At 52.6% G+C, this 16675-nt stretch overlaps 1 protein-coding gene across 1 annotated transcript in view; it reads left to right on the top strand.

Annotated features, from left to right (window-relative positions):
* Positions 1-16675, top strand: part of KAZN (kazrin, periplakin interacting protein) — a 123554-nt gene that overhangs the window by 103760 nt on the left and 3119 nt on the right. The window contains exons 8-12 of the mRNA XM_025048544.1: positions 1340-1545; positions 2040-2158; positions 9127-9358; positions 10809-10910; positions 11469-11635. Of these exons, the coding sequence (XP_024904312.1) occupies positions 1340-1545; positions 2040-2158; positions 9127-9358; positions 10809-10910; positions 11469-11635 (826 nt within the window). The remainder of the gene's footprint in view (positions 1-1339; positions 1546-2039; positions 2159-9126; positions 9359-10808; positions 10911-11468; positions 11636-16675) is intronic.

Below are 16675 nucleotides of genomic sequence, written 5' to 3'. Positions count from 1 at the left end.
ATATACATATATACAATTATAATTATACATATAAATGTAATTTTTAAAAATACAGTTGGGATCACATTGCACCTGCTGTCTTGTAGAGTGCTTTTTCACTTGGCAATAGATTGTGACCATTTTCTCATGTCAAAATATTCTCCTGTAACAGATTTCTTAACGGCATATTTTCTAACATGTGAACGGAGCATTCCTCCTTCAGATAAACTCCCATCAATAACTGTTTATACGAGTCTCTATTTTTAAATTTTTCCAATTTTTATTATAAATGTATACCTGTTTATTTCTGGAACTTTGATAATATACAAAGGCATATAGCAAAGGAGAAATAACTTCATTTTTCCTGGCTCCCCGACTCCGTAACTGTTAACATCTGTGTGGATTTCATACCCATTGTTTTAACTATGCGCCAATTTGACAGATAAGGATTTTCTCCATCATTATGATTTACGATATGCAATATCGGTCGGTCCTTTCTAATCAGGCTTATTTTTTAATAGTGGTCATTTCTCATGGCATTGAGTTTGACGGGTTTTTATTTAACTTTGCTTTAGACAAAGGGGTTCTTTTCCCGCCTCGGTGGAGTCTGTGCAACTTTAACTTGGCGCGTTTATCAGGTGCTGATGCAGGTGACCACAGACTGAAGAATAAGTTTGGGAAATCCCGGTGGGTAGACCTTTTTTGTCTGGGAGGACCCCTGCAGAAACAGACTTCAGTATGTTAAGGAATAGATCTGGGGCTCCATTTATCCTAAGACAATAAATCACCCAGCTGGCCAATGATGACGGCTGCTGCATTGTTTGTGAAAAATGGGGAACGACCCTCGCCCGTCAGCAGGAGGTGAGCGAAATAAATTACGGAGCGTGCACTCGATGAGTCCTGTGCAGTCGAAAGATATTACGGGTCTCCCCGGGGAGGGAAGGGTGTCCTCCGTCGTGTAAATGACAAGAGCGTATTCCCAAACGGAGCACGTGGTGCAGTGTGTGGGTCTGTGTGTGTTTGCAGCGTGGGCATTTGTGTATCCCAAAGAATATTTAGCTAAATACTAACAGCTGCTGTTTCTGAGTGTGTGGGATTTGGGGTGATTTTCACTTTCTGTTTTATTTTTACTCTTTTCTGAATGAAGTTTTCAGCATTCTTTTCTTTATATGGGGGGGCGGGGCATAGATTACTTTTGTAATGGAGGAGAGGTGACGACATGAAGCAAAAGCCATATCTATTTTAAAAAGAAGAAATGCATGGCGTGGGGAGGCAAGCCTGCACCCCGAGAGTGCAGATTCAGGGTCGCAGTCTGCCCACCCCTCTCCATCGCACGGCCCTGTGCGCTTGTGTGTTGCAGACTCGGACAGTCAGTGCAGCCCCACGAGGCAGAGCCTCAGCCTGTCGGAGGGCGAGGAGCAGGTGGACCGGCTGCAGCAGGTGGAGCTGGTCAGGACCACCCCCATGTCCCACTGGAAGGCCGGCACCGTGCAGGCCTGGCTGGAGGTGGTCATGGCCATGCCCATGTACGTCAAGGCCTGTGCGGAGAACGTGAAGAGTGGGAAGGTAGGGCACCTCTGGGACCCCGGTGGGAAGCCCCCCTCGCCCTCCCATCAGCTCTACCAACCCTCAATCCTCCGTGTTAGGGGAGATGTCATCTAAGAGCCGGCTGTCCTGGTTCAGGCTCCAGTGTTCCCAGTGAGTCATCATGTCTCCCCAGCAAGGCTCATAGCCCTTCTGAGCCTCAGCGTCCTCATCTTTAAGATGGGACTAGCCTTCCTTTACCTGGCTCAAGGGAGGCAGGACTCGACTAGAGGCTCTTCGGCCTAGATGGTGACCCACTCACCCCCTGGAGCCCCAGCCTGAGGCAGCTGCTGAGATGCCCAGGTGCTCTGCCCTGACCGTGTGGAAGGCAGATAGGGAGACGGAGAGAGGCAGCCCCCGCCAGCAGGCCCCTCTGTGGCTTGCCTCTCAGCGGTCCTGGGAGGGCTTGGGTCCCCCAAACCTCCCTTCCTGGGGAACAGGCTTGGGTCCCCCAAACTTCCCTTCCTGGGGAACAGGTGCTGCTGAGTCTGAGCGATGAGGACCTGGAGCTGGGCCTGGGCGTGTGCAGCTCCCTGCACCGGCGCAAGCTGCGGCTGGCCATCGAGGACTACCGGGACGCCGAGGCGGGCAGGAGGTGAGCCCGCACTCCTGGGAACCCCGCCTGGCCGGGGCCACCAAGGAGAGGAAGGGAAGTTCCCTCGAGACCTCCGATCACACGGGCGGGGTGGACAGGTGCCATAGCCTGGGCCGGGGGTGAGGAATGAATGAAGGGGGTGTGAATATTATGGCCCTGGATGCCACTGGCCAGGAGACCCAGGCACACCCCAGGCCCGCTCTGGGCCAGCCTGCCCATAGAAGCATGGAGAACAGGGAATGAGTGAGGCCCCAAATGCCCATGATCCCCCCACATAGAAGTCGGGGAACCTCACGTGCCCCCAGAATTCCTCTATCTCCAAGGGTGGGCCAGCCCGAGAGGACTTGGAAATTGAGCCAAGATGGTCTGTTCTGCCGACTTGCACCTGCAACCCCAGCTCTTAGCATTCCAGGGCAAGGGAAGACAGCATAAGGCGGGGAGAAGCAGAATGGGAAGGAGAGGGTAAAATGGACATGATCAGACCGGGTGGAAGGGGCCTTCTTTTAGCAAGCACACCAAGAATTGGCCAGAGGTCCCTCCCATCAGGTGTGTCCCCCTCGAGGCCACTCTGCCCCCATTGCTTGTACCATCCCCCACCCCGGCCTACCTCCTGCCTGCCTTTCCCCTGACCTTTTGTGGGCAAGACTTGTTGGGGGGCCCTCATTCACCAAGCAGCTCCAGGGAAGAGGAAAGGGCCCCCCCTCCCCAAGTGCTCAGAGTCTGGAGGGGAAAGAAGGAACAAGCTAGTAAATCTGACGCTTGTGTTTTGCATAATTATCTCCTTCACTGGTTTCCTCATCATTTCTGTGCAGTTAATTAATCAGACCTGGTGGCGTGTGCTGCTATTTGCAGAAGCAGCTTTGTGGATTCAAAAAAGAGGGAGCTCGGGTGGGAAATCGAGCTGGTTTGAAAACAGGAGAACCAGATCTATGTGCGTCCTGGACAGGGTCCTTGGCGTCATTCCGAGGTGGCAGGAAGTAAATGAGAAGAGACTGGATCAGAAACTCAGGTAGCAACCGAAAGCGAGCAAAGCGAGGAGGTGCCGAGCATCAGGACCTTGCCTGTCCCATGACGGGGCTGGCGGCGAGGGATGGAGTAGGGTGAAACCAGCAGGGGGAGGGGAGCGGCACCCCGCTGAAAGCCCCCTCCTGCGGGTCCCACGGCACCTCATGCTCACCACCCACTCCTGACCTGTGCCCTCCTGGGAATCCCCCAAAGGGCTCGCCACCCTCGGTCACCAGACCTGGAACCCCTCCCACCCCGGTTCCCACTGCCCAACACTCTCGGTAAGTGTTGCCTGTGTTCACCGAACAGGGTGGGGCTGCCTGCCCCACCTCTCAGAAACGTGGGATCTCTGCCCAAGTTCCCCCCAAACCCTGCAGTCACCCCGAGACCCTCCAGGAGCAAAGATTCTATGGGCTGGGTTCAAATCAGCAGCCAGATGCGAAAGACTTTCTAAAAATTTTGAGAGCTGGAAGCAGGTCTGGAAGGGTCATGTGCTCAGCATGGGGCACTCACAGGGCTTCCTCCAGAAGGAGGGGCCTTAATTCGAGGGTTCCATTCCCTGTGGAAATCGGGCCTGTCTCTAACTGGCCCTGTGACCTTGCCCTTGCTGGGACTCAGTTTCTCCACCTAGGAAGTGAAGGACAGTGAATTAGGGCAGCAGTTATTTAACTTGTAGATCATGGCCCCTTGGAGAGTCTAATAAAAATTTCTGACAATTTCCCCAGAAGAAATCTTCAAACCTTCATAACTTTGCATTCTGGGACCCTCTGACCCACCCAAAAAAAATTTAGGAGTACATGGACTGTAGGGTAAGAACCTCAGTGGGGTCATCATCAAGAACTCATCCCGTGTCACTTTGGGTGTGACACGGCCCTCTCTGGGCCAAGTTCCCCGTACTATAAAACACCGACAACAAAATCCACCAACACTTGCCCAACCATCACCTGTCACTTTATGGACATGATTTTATTCAACCATCAAAACATCAATGCAGGAGAGACATTCTCACCCCCATTTTAAAGACGGAGAAAGTGAGCCCCAGAGAAGTCATGGGCACAAAGTCACACTATAAAACATCGAACTTTGAAGTCAATTCACTTCCCACTTTCCCATGTCGCCTTTGTGTTAAAAACAACAGTAAAGTTTCAAAAAAAAAAAAAATACTATTTCTGGAACACCCGATGCATCTCAGACCCTATGCGGAAGGTTTTCCCTTCGCTTACCTCTTTTGATCTTCGCATCTCCAGGAGACGAGCGTGATTGGCCCCATTTTACAGATGAGGAAACTGGGGTGCAGAGGTGCAAGGTCTCGGAGCTAGCACAGCCTCGCCTATGTTGAATAACAACCTAGATGATATCTACATCTATGTCTGAACTTGGACTTCATGGTGTAACCTTCCCCAGTTTAGGGAGGGGACAGTGTCAAATTTCGTAAAATGTCTGAATTACTTTCAAGGTCAGGCATTTTATTCGACTTGGGTGCTTACAATAACTCAGACCAACAGCTGGGAGAGCATTGCCAAGCTAAGGCCCCATGGGGACAGCTTTAATGAAAAGAGAGCCGCTTGGAAGGGCAGGAGTGTATTAATTGTCGGCGTGCAGCTAGATATTGCTGATTATAAATGGGCCTCTCTCCAGCCGGGTAAGCGAGGTGCCCCTCCCACCCCTCCACCCCACGTCCAGCTGCACCACTAATTTGCTGAGCAAACCTTTCCTTCAGGCCGGAAAGGAGTCATTCTGGTTCCCAGCAGTGACAACCCTGGACCAGCGGCGTCCGATTCAGGAGGCTGTGAGCTCTGATCCCTGCCCAGGAGAGAGAGCAATGATAGCTGGGCCTGGAAAGGGTCCCCCTGAAGTGACAAAGCTGGAGCAGGTGCTAGAGGGGCTGGAAGGGGGTCTCCCCTGGCAGGGGGTCTCCCCAGGTGCTCTTCATCCCAGGAAGGAGCTGGTCTTGAGCCAGAAGGTCCCAGTTCAGGGACTCCGGCTGGGTGGAGCCAATGTCCCACTCACCAGCCCTGCTCTGTCTCCCAAGCATCGGATTATCAAACAGAAGCTGTTGAGCATTAACTCTGAGCCAGGTGGGGCCCCTGGGCGTTAGTAGATATGCCGCCCCCCGGTCCTGCCCTCCAGGAGCTGACGGTCTAATGGGCAGCCGGCCAGGTAAGCAGCAGTTATCCAGGTGACAGGTGCAGGAGTGGGACTCCAGGAGGCTCTGGGCTCAGAGAGGGTCCTGACCCAGCACGAGAGTTCTCGAAGGCATCAGGGAGAGCAATATCTCAGCAGTGTCTTGTGGGAGTTGAGCAGGTGAAGTGTGTGGGGGGCTGCAGAACAGGCCTAGGGACAGGGGACAAGGAAGCCCTGGCCGCTGCAGGCAGACCCAGAGGTTCTGGGTGGCTAAGGGCCCGGAGGAGGGAGAACGAAACCCGGACCCCACCCTTCATTCCCGTAGTCCTTCTTCCAATGAAGCGTCTGCCATGTGCCAAGCACCAAGCGGGCTGTCTAGCAGAGAACCGAGTCCCTTTGCTCAGATCGATTGATTTTCAAGTTCCATGTGTGATTACTGCTTTGAAGAAAATATTTAGCAGCACATGGCTCAGGCTGCGGGGAGCAGCTTCAGGCAGCACAGTCGGACCAAGCCTCTGCACACTGAGACCTGGGGGTGAGGAACAGGGCTGGAAGGACATGGGTGCGGGGAGAGGCTCGGGGAGAGGGAGCCCCACAGCCCCCAAGCCCGAGCTCAGTATGCGAGGGGGCGATTAGACCTGATGAGGCTCCTCCAAGGACTTCCGATTTTATTCCTGGAAAAGGAAGCCACAGGGATGCTTTGCTTGTTTTATTTTATTTAAATCTACCCTTTGTTCTTTTTTCCCTTTGACTGATTAATTTTTCTTAGTTGAATGTTCTCACTCCTGGTTATAAACTATACTTGTTTTATGTTTTCATTGTTGCTCTAGGGTTACAATATACATACCTAGCTTACCAGTGTCTAGCTTCAAATATTACGCAACGTCGTGTACAGTATAAGATGGTTTCTTCTCCTGCCTTTGTGCTACTGTTTTCATATATATATAAATAACATGTTCCATTTTACACTGTCCTCAGGATTCACCCATGTTGTAGCATTTTGCAGAATGTCCTTTCTTTATAAGGCTGAATAAGATCCCACTGCATGTATAGACCACATTTCGCTTATCCATTCATCCGCTGATGGACACTCGGGTAGCTTCCACGTTTGGCTGTTGTGAATAACGCTGCTCTAAACATGGATGTACAAATACCTCTTCAAGACCCTACTTTCAATTCTTTTGGCTCTATTCTCAGACGTGGAATTACAGGATCGTATAGTAATTCTATTTTTAATTTTTTGAAGGACCCCCCATACTGTTTTCTATAGCAACTGCACCCACAAAACAGCGCACGAGGGTTCCAATTTCTCCACATCCCCAACACGTGTTTTCTTTCTTTCTTTCTTTCTTTTTTTGATAATAGCCATTCTGATGGGCGCGAGATGGCATTTCATTGCATTTCCCTAATGATTAGTGATGTTGAGCATTTTATCATGTGCTTGTTGGATATTCTTGTATCTTCTTCGGAGAAATGTCTGTTCAAGTCCTTTGTCCATTTATGAATTGGGTTATCTTTCTGTCGTCGCATTTTCAGAGTTCTCTTTTTGATTTCTCTGCGTAGTCCAAATTTCCACACGGTTATTATTTTCTTTCCTCTTGAAGAAATTTCTTTAACACTTCTTAGAGTTCATTCCTCTGATGATGGATTCTTTCAATTTTGCCTGTTAAAATAGTCTTTGTTTTCTCCCTCATTGTTTAAAGACTTTGCTTTTAGAACAGTTTTAGTTTCATAGCAAACAGAGGGGAAGAGCTTTTCCGTGTACCCCCGGCCCCCCACACGTGCACGGCCTCCCCCACCAGATGGAACGTTTGCTGCAATCAAACGTACACTGACACATCATCACCACGCAGAGTTCATAGTTCACATGAGGGGTCCCTCTTGGTGTTGTAGGTACTGCAGGTTTGAACGAATGTGTCATGACGTGTATCCACCTTCGCAGCACCATACAGTGCGGTTTCACTACCCTGAAAATCTTCTGTGCTCTGCCTGTTCATTCCTCCCCGCAACCCCTGGCAACCACTGATCTTTTTACTGTCTCCATAGTTTTGCCTTTTGCAGAATGTCATATGGTTGGAATCATACAGCGTGTAGGCTTTTCAGATTGGTTTCTTTTCGTTACATGCATTTAAGATTCCTCCATGGGAGGATTTTAAGCAGAGGAGTGACACGATCTAATTGATATATTTAAAAGGCCATCTTGCAGCCATGGGGAACGTGCATTAGAAGGAGCGGGGAGGCCAGGGGGACAGTCAGGAGGCAGTTGCAGAATTCTATGCCAGAGCTGGTCATGACTTAAACCCCAAAAAGGAGAGAAGGAGACAGACACACTGATTGATAGACGGACGGGGTGTGGGAGGGAAGAGGCAGACCAAGCGAGGACGGGGAGCTGAATGGTGGTTGGGAGTGGGGAGTTGCCACGAGAGGGGACAGGGCATTTCATTTGGAGCCCATTAAATGTGAGATGCCTGTGATAGCCAAGAGCTGTCAAGAGGGCAGTTAGAATCTGGGACTCAGAAGAGAGGAGCGATATGGATTTAAGAGTCCTTATTTACACATATCATCCAGAGCCCTGGAGATGGATGTCACCCAGAGACGGGGATCATGAGGGCAGAGAAAGAAGGGAAGTGATCGCGAGGGAAGACATGCTCATTATGAGGCAGCGTCTATCCCAAGCCCAGCGCTCAGTAGCTGCTCAGTACATATTCTCGGAATGAAGGAAGGACAGGGAAGAACCAACGAGGACCCCCAGCAGGAGAGTGGCTTGATCTGCTAGCTCCGTCCTGCACACAAGACTGGAGAGGGCACAGACGCCAGAAAGAATTTGGTTCGAGGGCGAAGTCCAGGGAAGACACGGGCACCTGGAGGGGGCGGTGGAGAGGAAGGAGCAAGCTGAGTCGGGTGGAGCTGAAAATCCCACCCAGGTCTCCAGCTTGGGTGGCTGGTAGGGCGACCCCCAGAGACCCTCACCCTTCTCACAGTCTCCTCCAGCCAAGCTGGGAGAGGTAAGGGGTACCCCTTCTACCTGGGAGAAGGGAAGGATGCTGGTTCTGGTCTCAGGCCCGGGAAGGAGGGCAGCGTCACTCTGTAAGTCCATCGTTTCCCGTTCATATCGTGATCCCTCCTGGTCCCTCTCGGCTCCCACCTAGACAATGCTGCTCCCCTACCTGCAACTGGCAGCACCTTTGGTCATTTCTCAGAGTCCCCCCCACAGGTGGGAAGTGTTGTCCTCATTCCTTCTTCGAGGCTGCCACCGTGTGGCGATAAAGGGAATGACAGCCGACGGGACCATCTTCACCAGAGCCATCTACCTGCCCTTTTATCCATTTGAGAAGTAATCATGGTGCACCTACTACGTGTGTGGCGCTGGGTTCTGCGTGGGACTTAGAGGAATCTGAGATAGGCAGTGAGGAGCAAGGAGTTGACATAAACAAAATGTAGATTTTAATTCTGATTCCAAGACGTGGTGCTGCTGTGTGGCTCTGGGCAAAATCCAAGGAGAAACGGGCCAGGCCGTTTTGTGGGCCTCAGGGTTTCTATAGCAACCCTGGGGCAGGCTGAGGGGTGCAGGGGCTCCCTAGGGGTGCCGCTTCCTGCTCCGTCACTGTCCCTTTACACTATCGGCATGTCTGAGTGTGGCCTCTTCCTTCCTGCTTCCTCTGTCTCTCCCTCGTTCCTTTTCCGTTCTTCGGGTCCCTCTCTGTTTCTCTCTCTCTCCACCTCCTTTCGTCCACCCGTCTCCATCTCTGCTCAACTCTGCCCCATTTCTGCCTGTCCCTCTGTTCCTTCTCCCTCTCCCCACCCATCTCTCTCTCTCTGGCTATGCCTCTCCTCACCAGCCTGTCCAAAGCTGCCGACCTGGACCATCACTGGGTGGCCAAGGCCTGGCTGAATGACATCGGCCTGTCCCAGTACTCCCAGGCCTTCCAGAACCACCTGGTCGACGGGCGGATGCTGAACTCCCTGATGAAGCGGGACCTGGAGAAGCACCTGAACGTGTCCAAGAAGTTCCACCAGGTCAGCATCCTGCTGGGGATCGAGCTGCTGTACCAAGTGAACTTCAGCAGGGAGGTGAGAACAGGGCGGGGGAGGGGCGACATCTTCCATCGCCCTGCATCCACTGTCTGTCCATCCAACCCTCTGTCCATGCATCTACCCATCCACCCATCCGCCCACCCGTTCACCCACTTATCCGTCTATGCATCCTCCCTACCTTTCCTTCTCCCTCCAACAAATACTTACTGGGCCTTGGTGGCCCTATCCTTTTTTTTTAGGGAAAATGGAGAAACTTCATTCTCCAAGAATTCACTGCTTCTCAGGAAGAACCACAAAGAAGCTGGTGGCCACGAAACCATGGAAAAGTGTCCTAATGAAGGAAGCCCAGAGAAGCTCCCGGGGGATCGGGGACAGCGGGGGCTTCCTAGAGATAGTAACAGCTAAACTGAGCCCTGAAGGAGGAATTCCAGGTGTCGATCAGTAGAAGGTATGAGAGGGAATGAAACCCGGCAGAGGAGAGAGCGCAGGCAAAGGCTCGGAGGACAGACCTAAGGCCGCAGAGGTTCCAGTGTTGGGTTTGAGGTGGGGGAGTCACTGGGGATGCCAGGTAAGCAACCAGGGGGCTGTGGGGCATGTTAGTGTTGGACTCTGAGTGCCCCCTTGATTCTGAGCTCTGCCGAGCCAGAGAGCACAGGACGTCTGCTTCAACTCCCCCAGGACCTACAGGCACACCTCGCCGAATATTCCCTCAGGGAAAGGGCCCTGAGCTGCTGGGCCCTGCGGGGCTGGGTCTAGGTGGTTTACTTTTACAGCGCTGTCCATCAGAGCACAAGCAATTCAGGGTCAGGAGGAAGGGACAGGAGAGGAGGCTGCCCAGCCCTTCACGGCCTCCTCAAACACCCACTGCAGGGCCCTGGGCACAGGAAGTGATGAGGACATGAGCCCTGGCTCCTGGCCCCTGGTAGCCCCAGTCTGGGGGTTGGGGGGCGGACGTGCAGGGGATTGGGGCTGGTCGGGACACACTGCAGGACTCTGAGCCAGGGGGCGCTGGAGAAGGACCCATCCGCCACAGAAGCCAGGCCCCCAAGGAGGCTGACCCCTCTGCAGGTTGTCGTGGGTGAGGTTTTGTACTAGGGTGACACTGGCTGCCCCCCAGAAGCTGGATGGACCCACATGGAAGGGCCTCATTGTCGGGTGTCCCTCAACAAACATGCATTGAGTGCCCACTTCATGCCAGGTGATGTGGGGGTGCATATTCAAGCTAAGCAAGCAGCTGCCGTGAGTCTCACCCAGCCCCGCTCCCCTGGACACGCCACCCCTGGCTCCCTCCACCCCCAGCAGGGGGCTTCTCCCTGTTTTCCATAGTGAAAGGCCAAGCTATAGGTTGACCAGTTGACGTGGCTCTAGCAGCCTTGCATGGCCCAGCCAGACCCCTCCTCACCTTGGCACACCGAGGTTTCTGCCAGCACCACGTGACCTCGGCGTGCTCCCTGTATCCCCACCTGACTCTCCCCCTCCCCACCAGGCCCTCCAGGAACGCCGAGCCCGATGTGAGACGCAGAACATAGACCCCGTGGTCTGGACCAACCAGCGGGTGCTCAAGTGGGTTCGTGATATCGACCTAAAGGTGAGGGGTGATGGCAGGTGTGGGGGTAACTCTCGGGCAGGTGCAAATCCCATGCACATTTGTGTGTAAACCAGTATCCATTTTTGTGTGAGCTGGGGCACCGTTGCCTGGGCTGGCAAGAATAACCTGCCTCCCATCACTCAAAAGGAGAGAACTCCTCCCCACCCCTCTACTAATGATGCTTCTCTCATAGTCGGGGTTTCCTGCTTCCTCTGAACCTCATTCTCCTGAGCCAACCTCATTCTCCTGAGCAAGTGTGCGGTCAAATGCGGGTCCATCCTCTCATTCAACAAGCATCTATGGGCTGCCTGTCAAGGTCTGGGGATATGTCAGTGACAAAATAGTCTTGGTCACTGCCTTCATGGCCCTAAAAGAGCGAGGGGGTGTTCCCCCTCAAACTGATCCCCAAGGAGTGAAGCCTTTGCTGTTGGAGGTGTACCCCCAGTCGGAGCTGAGCCCCTTCAGGCCCTCAGGGCTGCACTCTCAGACTAACGGGGTACCCCTCTCAGCCAGCAGGGTGGCCCCCGCGGGTTAACCAGCCTCGTGCCTTGCCCTCAGGAGTACGCAGACAACCTGACCAACAGCGGCGTCCACGGCGCCGTGCTGGTGCTGGAGCCCACGTTCAACGCCGAGGCCATGGCCACCGCCCTGGGCATCCCCAGCGGAAAGCACATCCTCCGGAGGCACCTGGCGGAGGAGATGAGCACCGTCTTCCACCCGGCCAAGTGAGTGCGGGCCGCAGGGAACCACAAGCAGATGGTCCCAACCTCCCATCCCGGCGCCCTCGCTTACTGGATCCCACTCGTCCCTTGCGACAAGGTGGTCTTCTTTTGCAGATCAGGAAATCGAGGCTCAGGGAAGCAAAGTGCTTTAGCCCAAACGTCATAGACCAGAAAGAGATGGAAGAGCAGCCAGGTCTGGAATAAAGCATGTAGTTGAATCCCCAATGCCTCGAGCACTTAGGGAAGGGAGAATGAGTAGCGAGTGTGTAAAGAAAGACCACGTGAAGGTGGGTCGGTGGCCATTCCAGGGAGGGACAACTGTGAGGACAGAGGTTTGGAGACAGGCATGGGCACAGTAATGGCGTTTCCGGTCCAGGCGAATAGACCACCACATCAAACCACCTGTCCCCATCTCCTCCTCTGAAAAGTTACCGGAGAATAAACACCTGCACAGGTAAACCAGGCCTGTCCCAGCGGAGTCTCATCTTCACATGATTGCAGTTAGGGTTAAGTAACCCTTAGCTGAGCTCTGCACGGTGATTTCATCCTCATGACAAGCCAAGAAATTCGTGCCATTCACCCTCCTTTATAGACGGAGAAACTTGCTCAAAGGGGCCAAGGTACTTGCCCAACATCACACAGCTAGTAAGCGGCAGAGCCTGGCTTTGTCCTTATTCTATTACACAATATACACTGATGATTTTCATATATCGAACCAACTTTGCATTCCTAGTATCCCACTTGGGGTCTAATCCTTGGATATGTTGTTGAATTAGATTTGTTAGTATTTTCTTGAGGATTCTTGTATCTATATTCGTAAGAGATATTGGTCTGTAGTTTTCTTGTGATGAAAACTTGTGATGTTTTCGTCTGGTTTGGTATCAGAGTAATACTGGCCTCCTGGGGTAAGTTAGGAAGTGTTCCCCTTCTGTTTTAGGGGGGAAGGTTTGTGAAGGATTGGTGCTCATTTTTCTTTAAGCATTTGGTAGAATTCACCAGAGAAGCCATCTGGTCCTGGACTTATCTTTGTGAGAAGTTTTATTATTATTATTATTACTATTATTATTACGAATTCAATCTCCTTCCTGTTATAGGTCTAGTCAGATTTTTCTATTTCTCTCGAGTCAACTTTAGTAGTTTATCTCTTTCTCAAAATTTGTCCATTTCATCTAGGTTAGCTAATTTGTTGGCATACAATTGATTGTATAACCGATTCCCTTATAATCCCTCTTATTTCTGTAAAGTTAGCAATAATGTCCCCTCTTTTATTTCTGGTTTTAGTAGTTTGAATCTTTGCTCTTGATTTCTTGGTCAGACTAGCGAAACATTTATTCATTCTGTTGACAGAGCCCAGATTTGAACCTAAGACTCTCTGAGTCGGGCCTGAGTGCTGAACCCCCAAACCATATGGTGCTTCAGGAAGCAGCTGGGCCACACATCATGTTATGCAGATTCAGGAACTGAGGCTTGGGAGAAAATCATGCATCTGTAGCAGAGTCCCTTCCCCATTGGTACCCAAGTGGTTCTCACAGTGAGGTCCCTCTGGAACCATGTGATCTGTGACAGGCTTAACATATCCTGAGCCCTGGAGAGGTGGCACTAGCTAAACATTAGCAGACATCCATGTGCCTGATTAAGCCCTCGATCACCCGTGAGGTGGCAGGTGTGTTGAGGACTGCCTTGGATTAGTGGGTGAGCACTGGGGAGGTTTCAGGTGGGCATAAACGGGGTGGGCTCTTAGGTTGTTGGCAGGTCAGCGACTCCTTCGAGAGTCAGACGAAGCCATCCTCCTGGTAGCAGGATGAGGAAGAGGGAAATGGACTCAGTCCCTCTGCTCATTTTATGTTGGAGGAATCTGAGGTCGGTCGCCCAGGAACCGGGGACGTAGTGCCAGCCCCGGGCCTCAGGGCTGCCTCCTTGTCGCCTCTTCCCACGAGGCTGTTTTCCTGCACGTGTCGCCCACGCGTCATGAGTCAAGGTCCTCCGCGTGGGGACCTCAGTCGGGTGGAAGAAGGCAGAGCTGCAGGAGTGCCTGAGGAATTTTCGGTGTAAGAGTCCCCAGCTAAGCCAAACGCTATGGCAGATGGTGATCTCTGGTTCCCTCCAAGGGGACTTTTGGGCCACCGTCACAGGGTATAAACTCCCAGGCCCAACCGCAATAATGGGAGAGACCCCCCCCACTCCTCCTTCTAAACATGGCCCAGGACTGGTGGGAACAGCCTTTCTCTGAGTCCCCCAGGGCACCCCAGCAATGAAGGACACGTTTCCTATTGATTTGTTCTTCAGTCCACCTTTCCGGAAGGGGGCGGGGAGCAGAGTGACTGAACAGAGGTGAGCTACCCTCCCCAGGGAACAGAAACAGGGCTGGTCCTCATCTCTAGACCCATAGCCTTTCTTTGAGGGACCAGCCTGGCCCCCTGAACCAGCTTCAGGCTGCCTCTGTTTCTTCTTTTTAATAGGTCTCTGGGCGGGCTCTGTTTATCTGAGAAAGGCTTTGGCTCCTCATCCAGACAAGAACTGGTTTGGCAGACATAAAAACAAAAATGTATGTCCCAGCCAGGATTGCTTGTGGCACACGAGAGCCAGGCAACCTGGGTTCAAATCCCAGTAGCACCAATTCCTGGCTGTGTGACCTTGGACAAATGACCTAACCTCTCTGAGCTATTCTTTCCACATCTGCACAATGGGGATTCATCAGTGTCTACCAACCAAAGGGCTGATGAAAAGATGAGGTGAAATGATGTGTAAAGCAATTGGCAAGAAAACATGGGCACCGTAACGCACCCAATAACAGAAATATCAGCAATGATTACTCCAGACCCACCACCTGTGCCTCTTCTGCTGCCTCCCTTCCATCCTCCGCAGGAAAATGGGTTCAAATCCTGACTTCCCTGCTCTCTAGCTGTGTTGAACACTAGCTAGTGATTTCACCTCTCTGAGCCTCAGTCTCCTCATCTGTCACGTGGGAATATGATTCACCCCTACTTCACAGCTTCGTCACAAAAATTCAAACTGTACGCGGCGTGCCTGACACGTGGGTGCCCCATGATTGCTGGACAGTTCCCGTCCTCTGACTTCACACGAAGACTGAAGTACCCGGGTGGAGCAGTCTCCTCTTGAACTGGTCACAGGGGGCTCCCCTTCCTGTCACTTTGCCCCAGCTTTGTCACTAGCCTTTCAGCGGCAAAGAGCAAGTCCATCATGAGCCCAGACAGACTGGAATCGCAAGCACACAGAATAAGGGTCCTTGTCACGTCTCCCACCTCCGCGGCTGGCAGGCTTCCCAAGCCTGCATCTGAGAGATCCGAGCAACAGGGAATGTCCTCGGGCCACTCGGCACGTCACCTGGGCGGGGGTGGAAGGGGCACATGGAGATTTTGAGGCACCTGCAAGACGGCGATGTTTTATACGCTCTTGTCCACCCCGCAACAATCAATCACTGAACTGTGAGCGCAGAGGCCAGGTGCTAAAATCATCTGTACAATTTTAGCAAGAAACTTGCCCTCGGTTTCCATAACCTGAAGTAGGGACAATCACAGCCCCTTCTCGGGGCTTTTGCGAGGGTTCAAGGAGGTGACGTGGGTGAGGACCGGGCATCGGGCCCGGCACACAGTGGGTGGCCAACTGATACTCTTTCTGTCCCTACTTCATTCATCCTCATGGAAGCATCTTGCACATCCCAGGCTGGTAATTCCTCATTCGACTGGCTGAGACTCAGCACCTCAGGTCAACCAGCTGGCAAAGGTGAGCCCCGCCCGGGGAGGGTCTTCCCTCCTGCACCACGATGCCTTTTTAGAGCCCGGGATGCCCTCCGCGTTGACTCGAGAAATCCCACGGAGATGCCTTGATCTCCAGACCCTTCCCTCATCAGAAGCATCCTTCCAGCCAGCCTTCCATCCCCTCGAAGTATGACAAAGTGACCGGAAATATTCAGGAAGCCATTTCGAGCCTCCAAGGACCTGAGTCTTGTGCTTGGCTTATTTCCTGAAGCATCTGTGTTTTCACGGGTGTTAATTCAAAGGAGTAACAGGGTGGGATTTCAGTGACTGTGGAAAGAATAAGAAGGGGAGATATTTGGCAGGGGCCACCCCCATATGCCTCTGTCCCCACCACAAAGGCAGCCACTTTCTGTTCAGGGGATATAGCTTGTTAAGTCCAGAGCTGTTTGCCAGGCTCCACTGTATCGATGGGGAAACTGAGACCCAGCGAGATAATCAGCGGGCACAAGGGCGCAGCTAGGGGACGGCTGAGCAGGGACTCAGACCAGGTCTGTGCCCGTCACCACCTGTGTCCGTCACCGTGGGATGTAATCATAGCGATTATTCACGGTATGCCAGCTGCTTCTCGCCCTTTGTATGTATCGTCTCATTTAATCCTCACCGTGCCCTTGCGAGAGAAGTGCTACGATTATTTCCCCTTAGATAAGAGCACATAGTCCCAGTGACACAGCTGCCAAGGAGTCGAGCCAGGCCACTGATGTGGAGCCCACGGTCCTACGCTGTCCCCCATGGTGGGAAAAGCATGGTCTAGATCTGGATCCTAGAGGCCCAAGTTCAAGTTCCATTCCTGCCACTGCGTCTGGTCTGTCCTTGGCTGAGCTGAGGCACGCGCCCTCTCTGGTCTTCTATCTCGTCTTTGCCGAAGATGAGAGAAGGAGCCTGTGGCTCTCCCAAGCTCACCCGGCTGCCCGTGTCCATGCGTCAGGGGCTGTCATGCAGTTCCACGCACGACAGCAAACAGCTGGCTGCAGGAGTTTTGCGTGTCACGGCTTCTGCATTTAGAACTGTTTCCCACGAGGCCCAGAGAATTTCATCTCTGGGCGAAGGAGAGAGGGTAGTCATTAATGAAGACCTTAGTTCGTGGCTCGCAGAACACAAGGCTCCTCCCTACTAGGGGGGAGCCCCCGGCACCCGTGGATCCAAAAACGCAGCTCTATTTGCCATCCAGTCGGCTGGTGCTATCTCCCCTCCCTTGAACTTGCAGCAAAATTTGCCCCAGAAGAAGCAGAGCTTCTCCGAGGCAGATTAAAAGATATTTCTCTCA

The sequence above is a fragment of the Pteropus alecto genome, unplaced genomic scaffold (assembly GCF_000325575.1).
Source record: "Pteropus alecto unplaced genomic scaffold, ASM32557v1 scaffold125, whole genome shotgun sequence".
NCBI lineage: Eukaryota > Metazoa > Chordata > Mammalia > Chiroptera > Pteropodidae > Pteropus > Pteropus alecto.
Note: the sequence above shows the minus strand (reverse complement) of the source record. Positions and strands in the feature narration are given on the sequence as shown.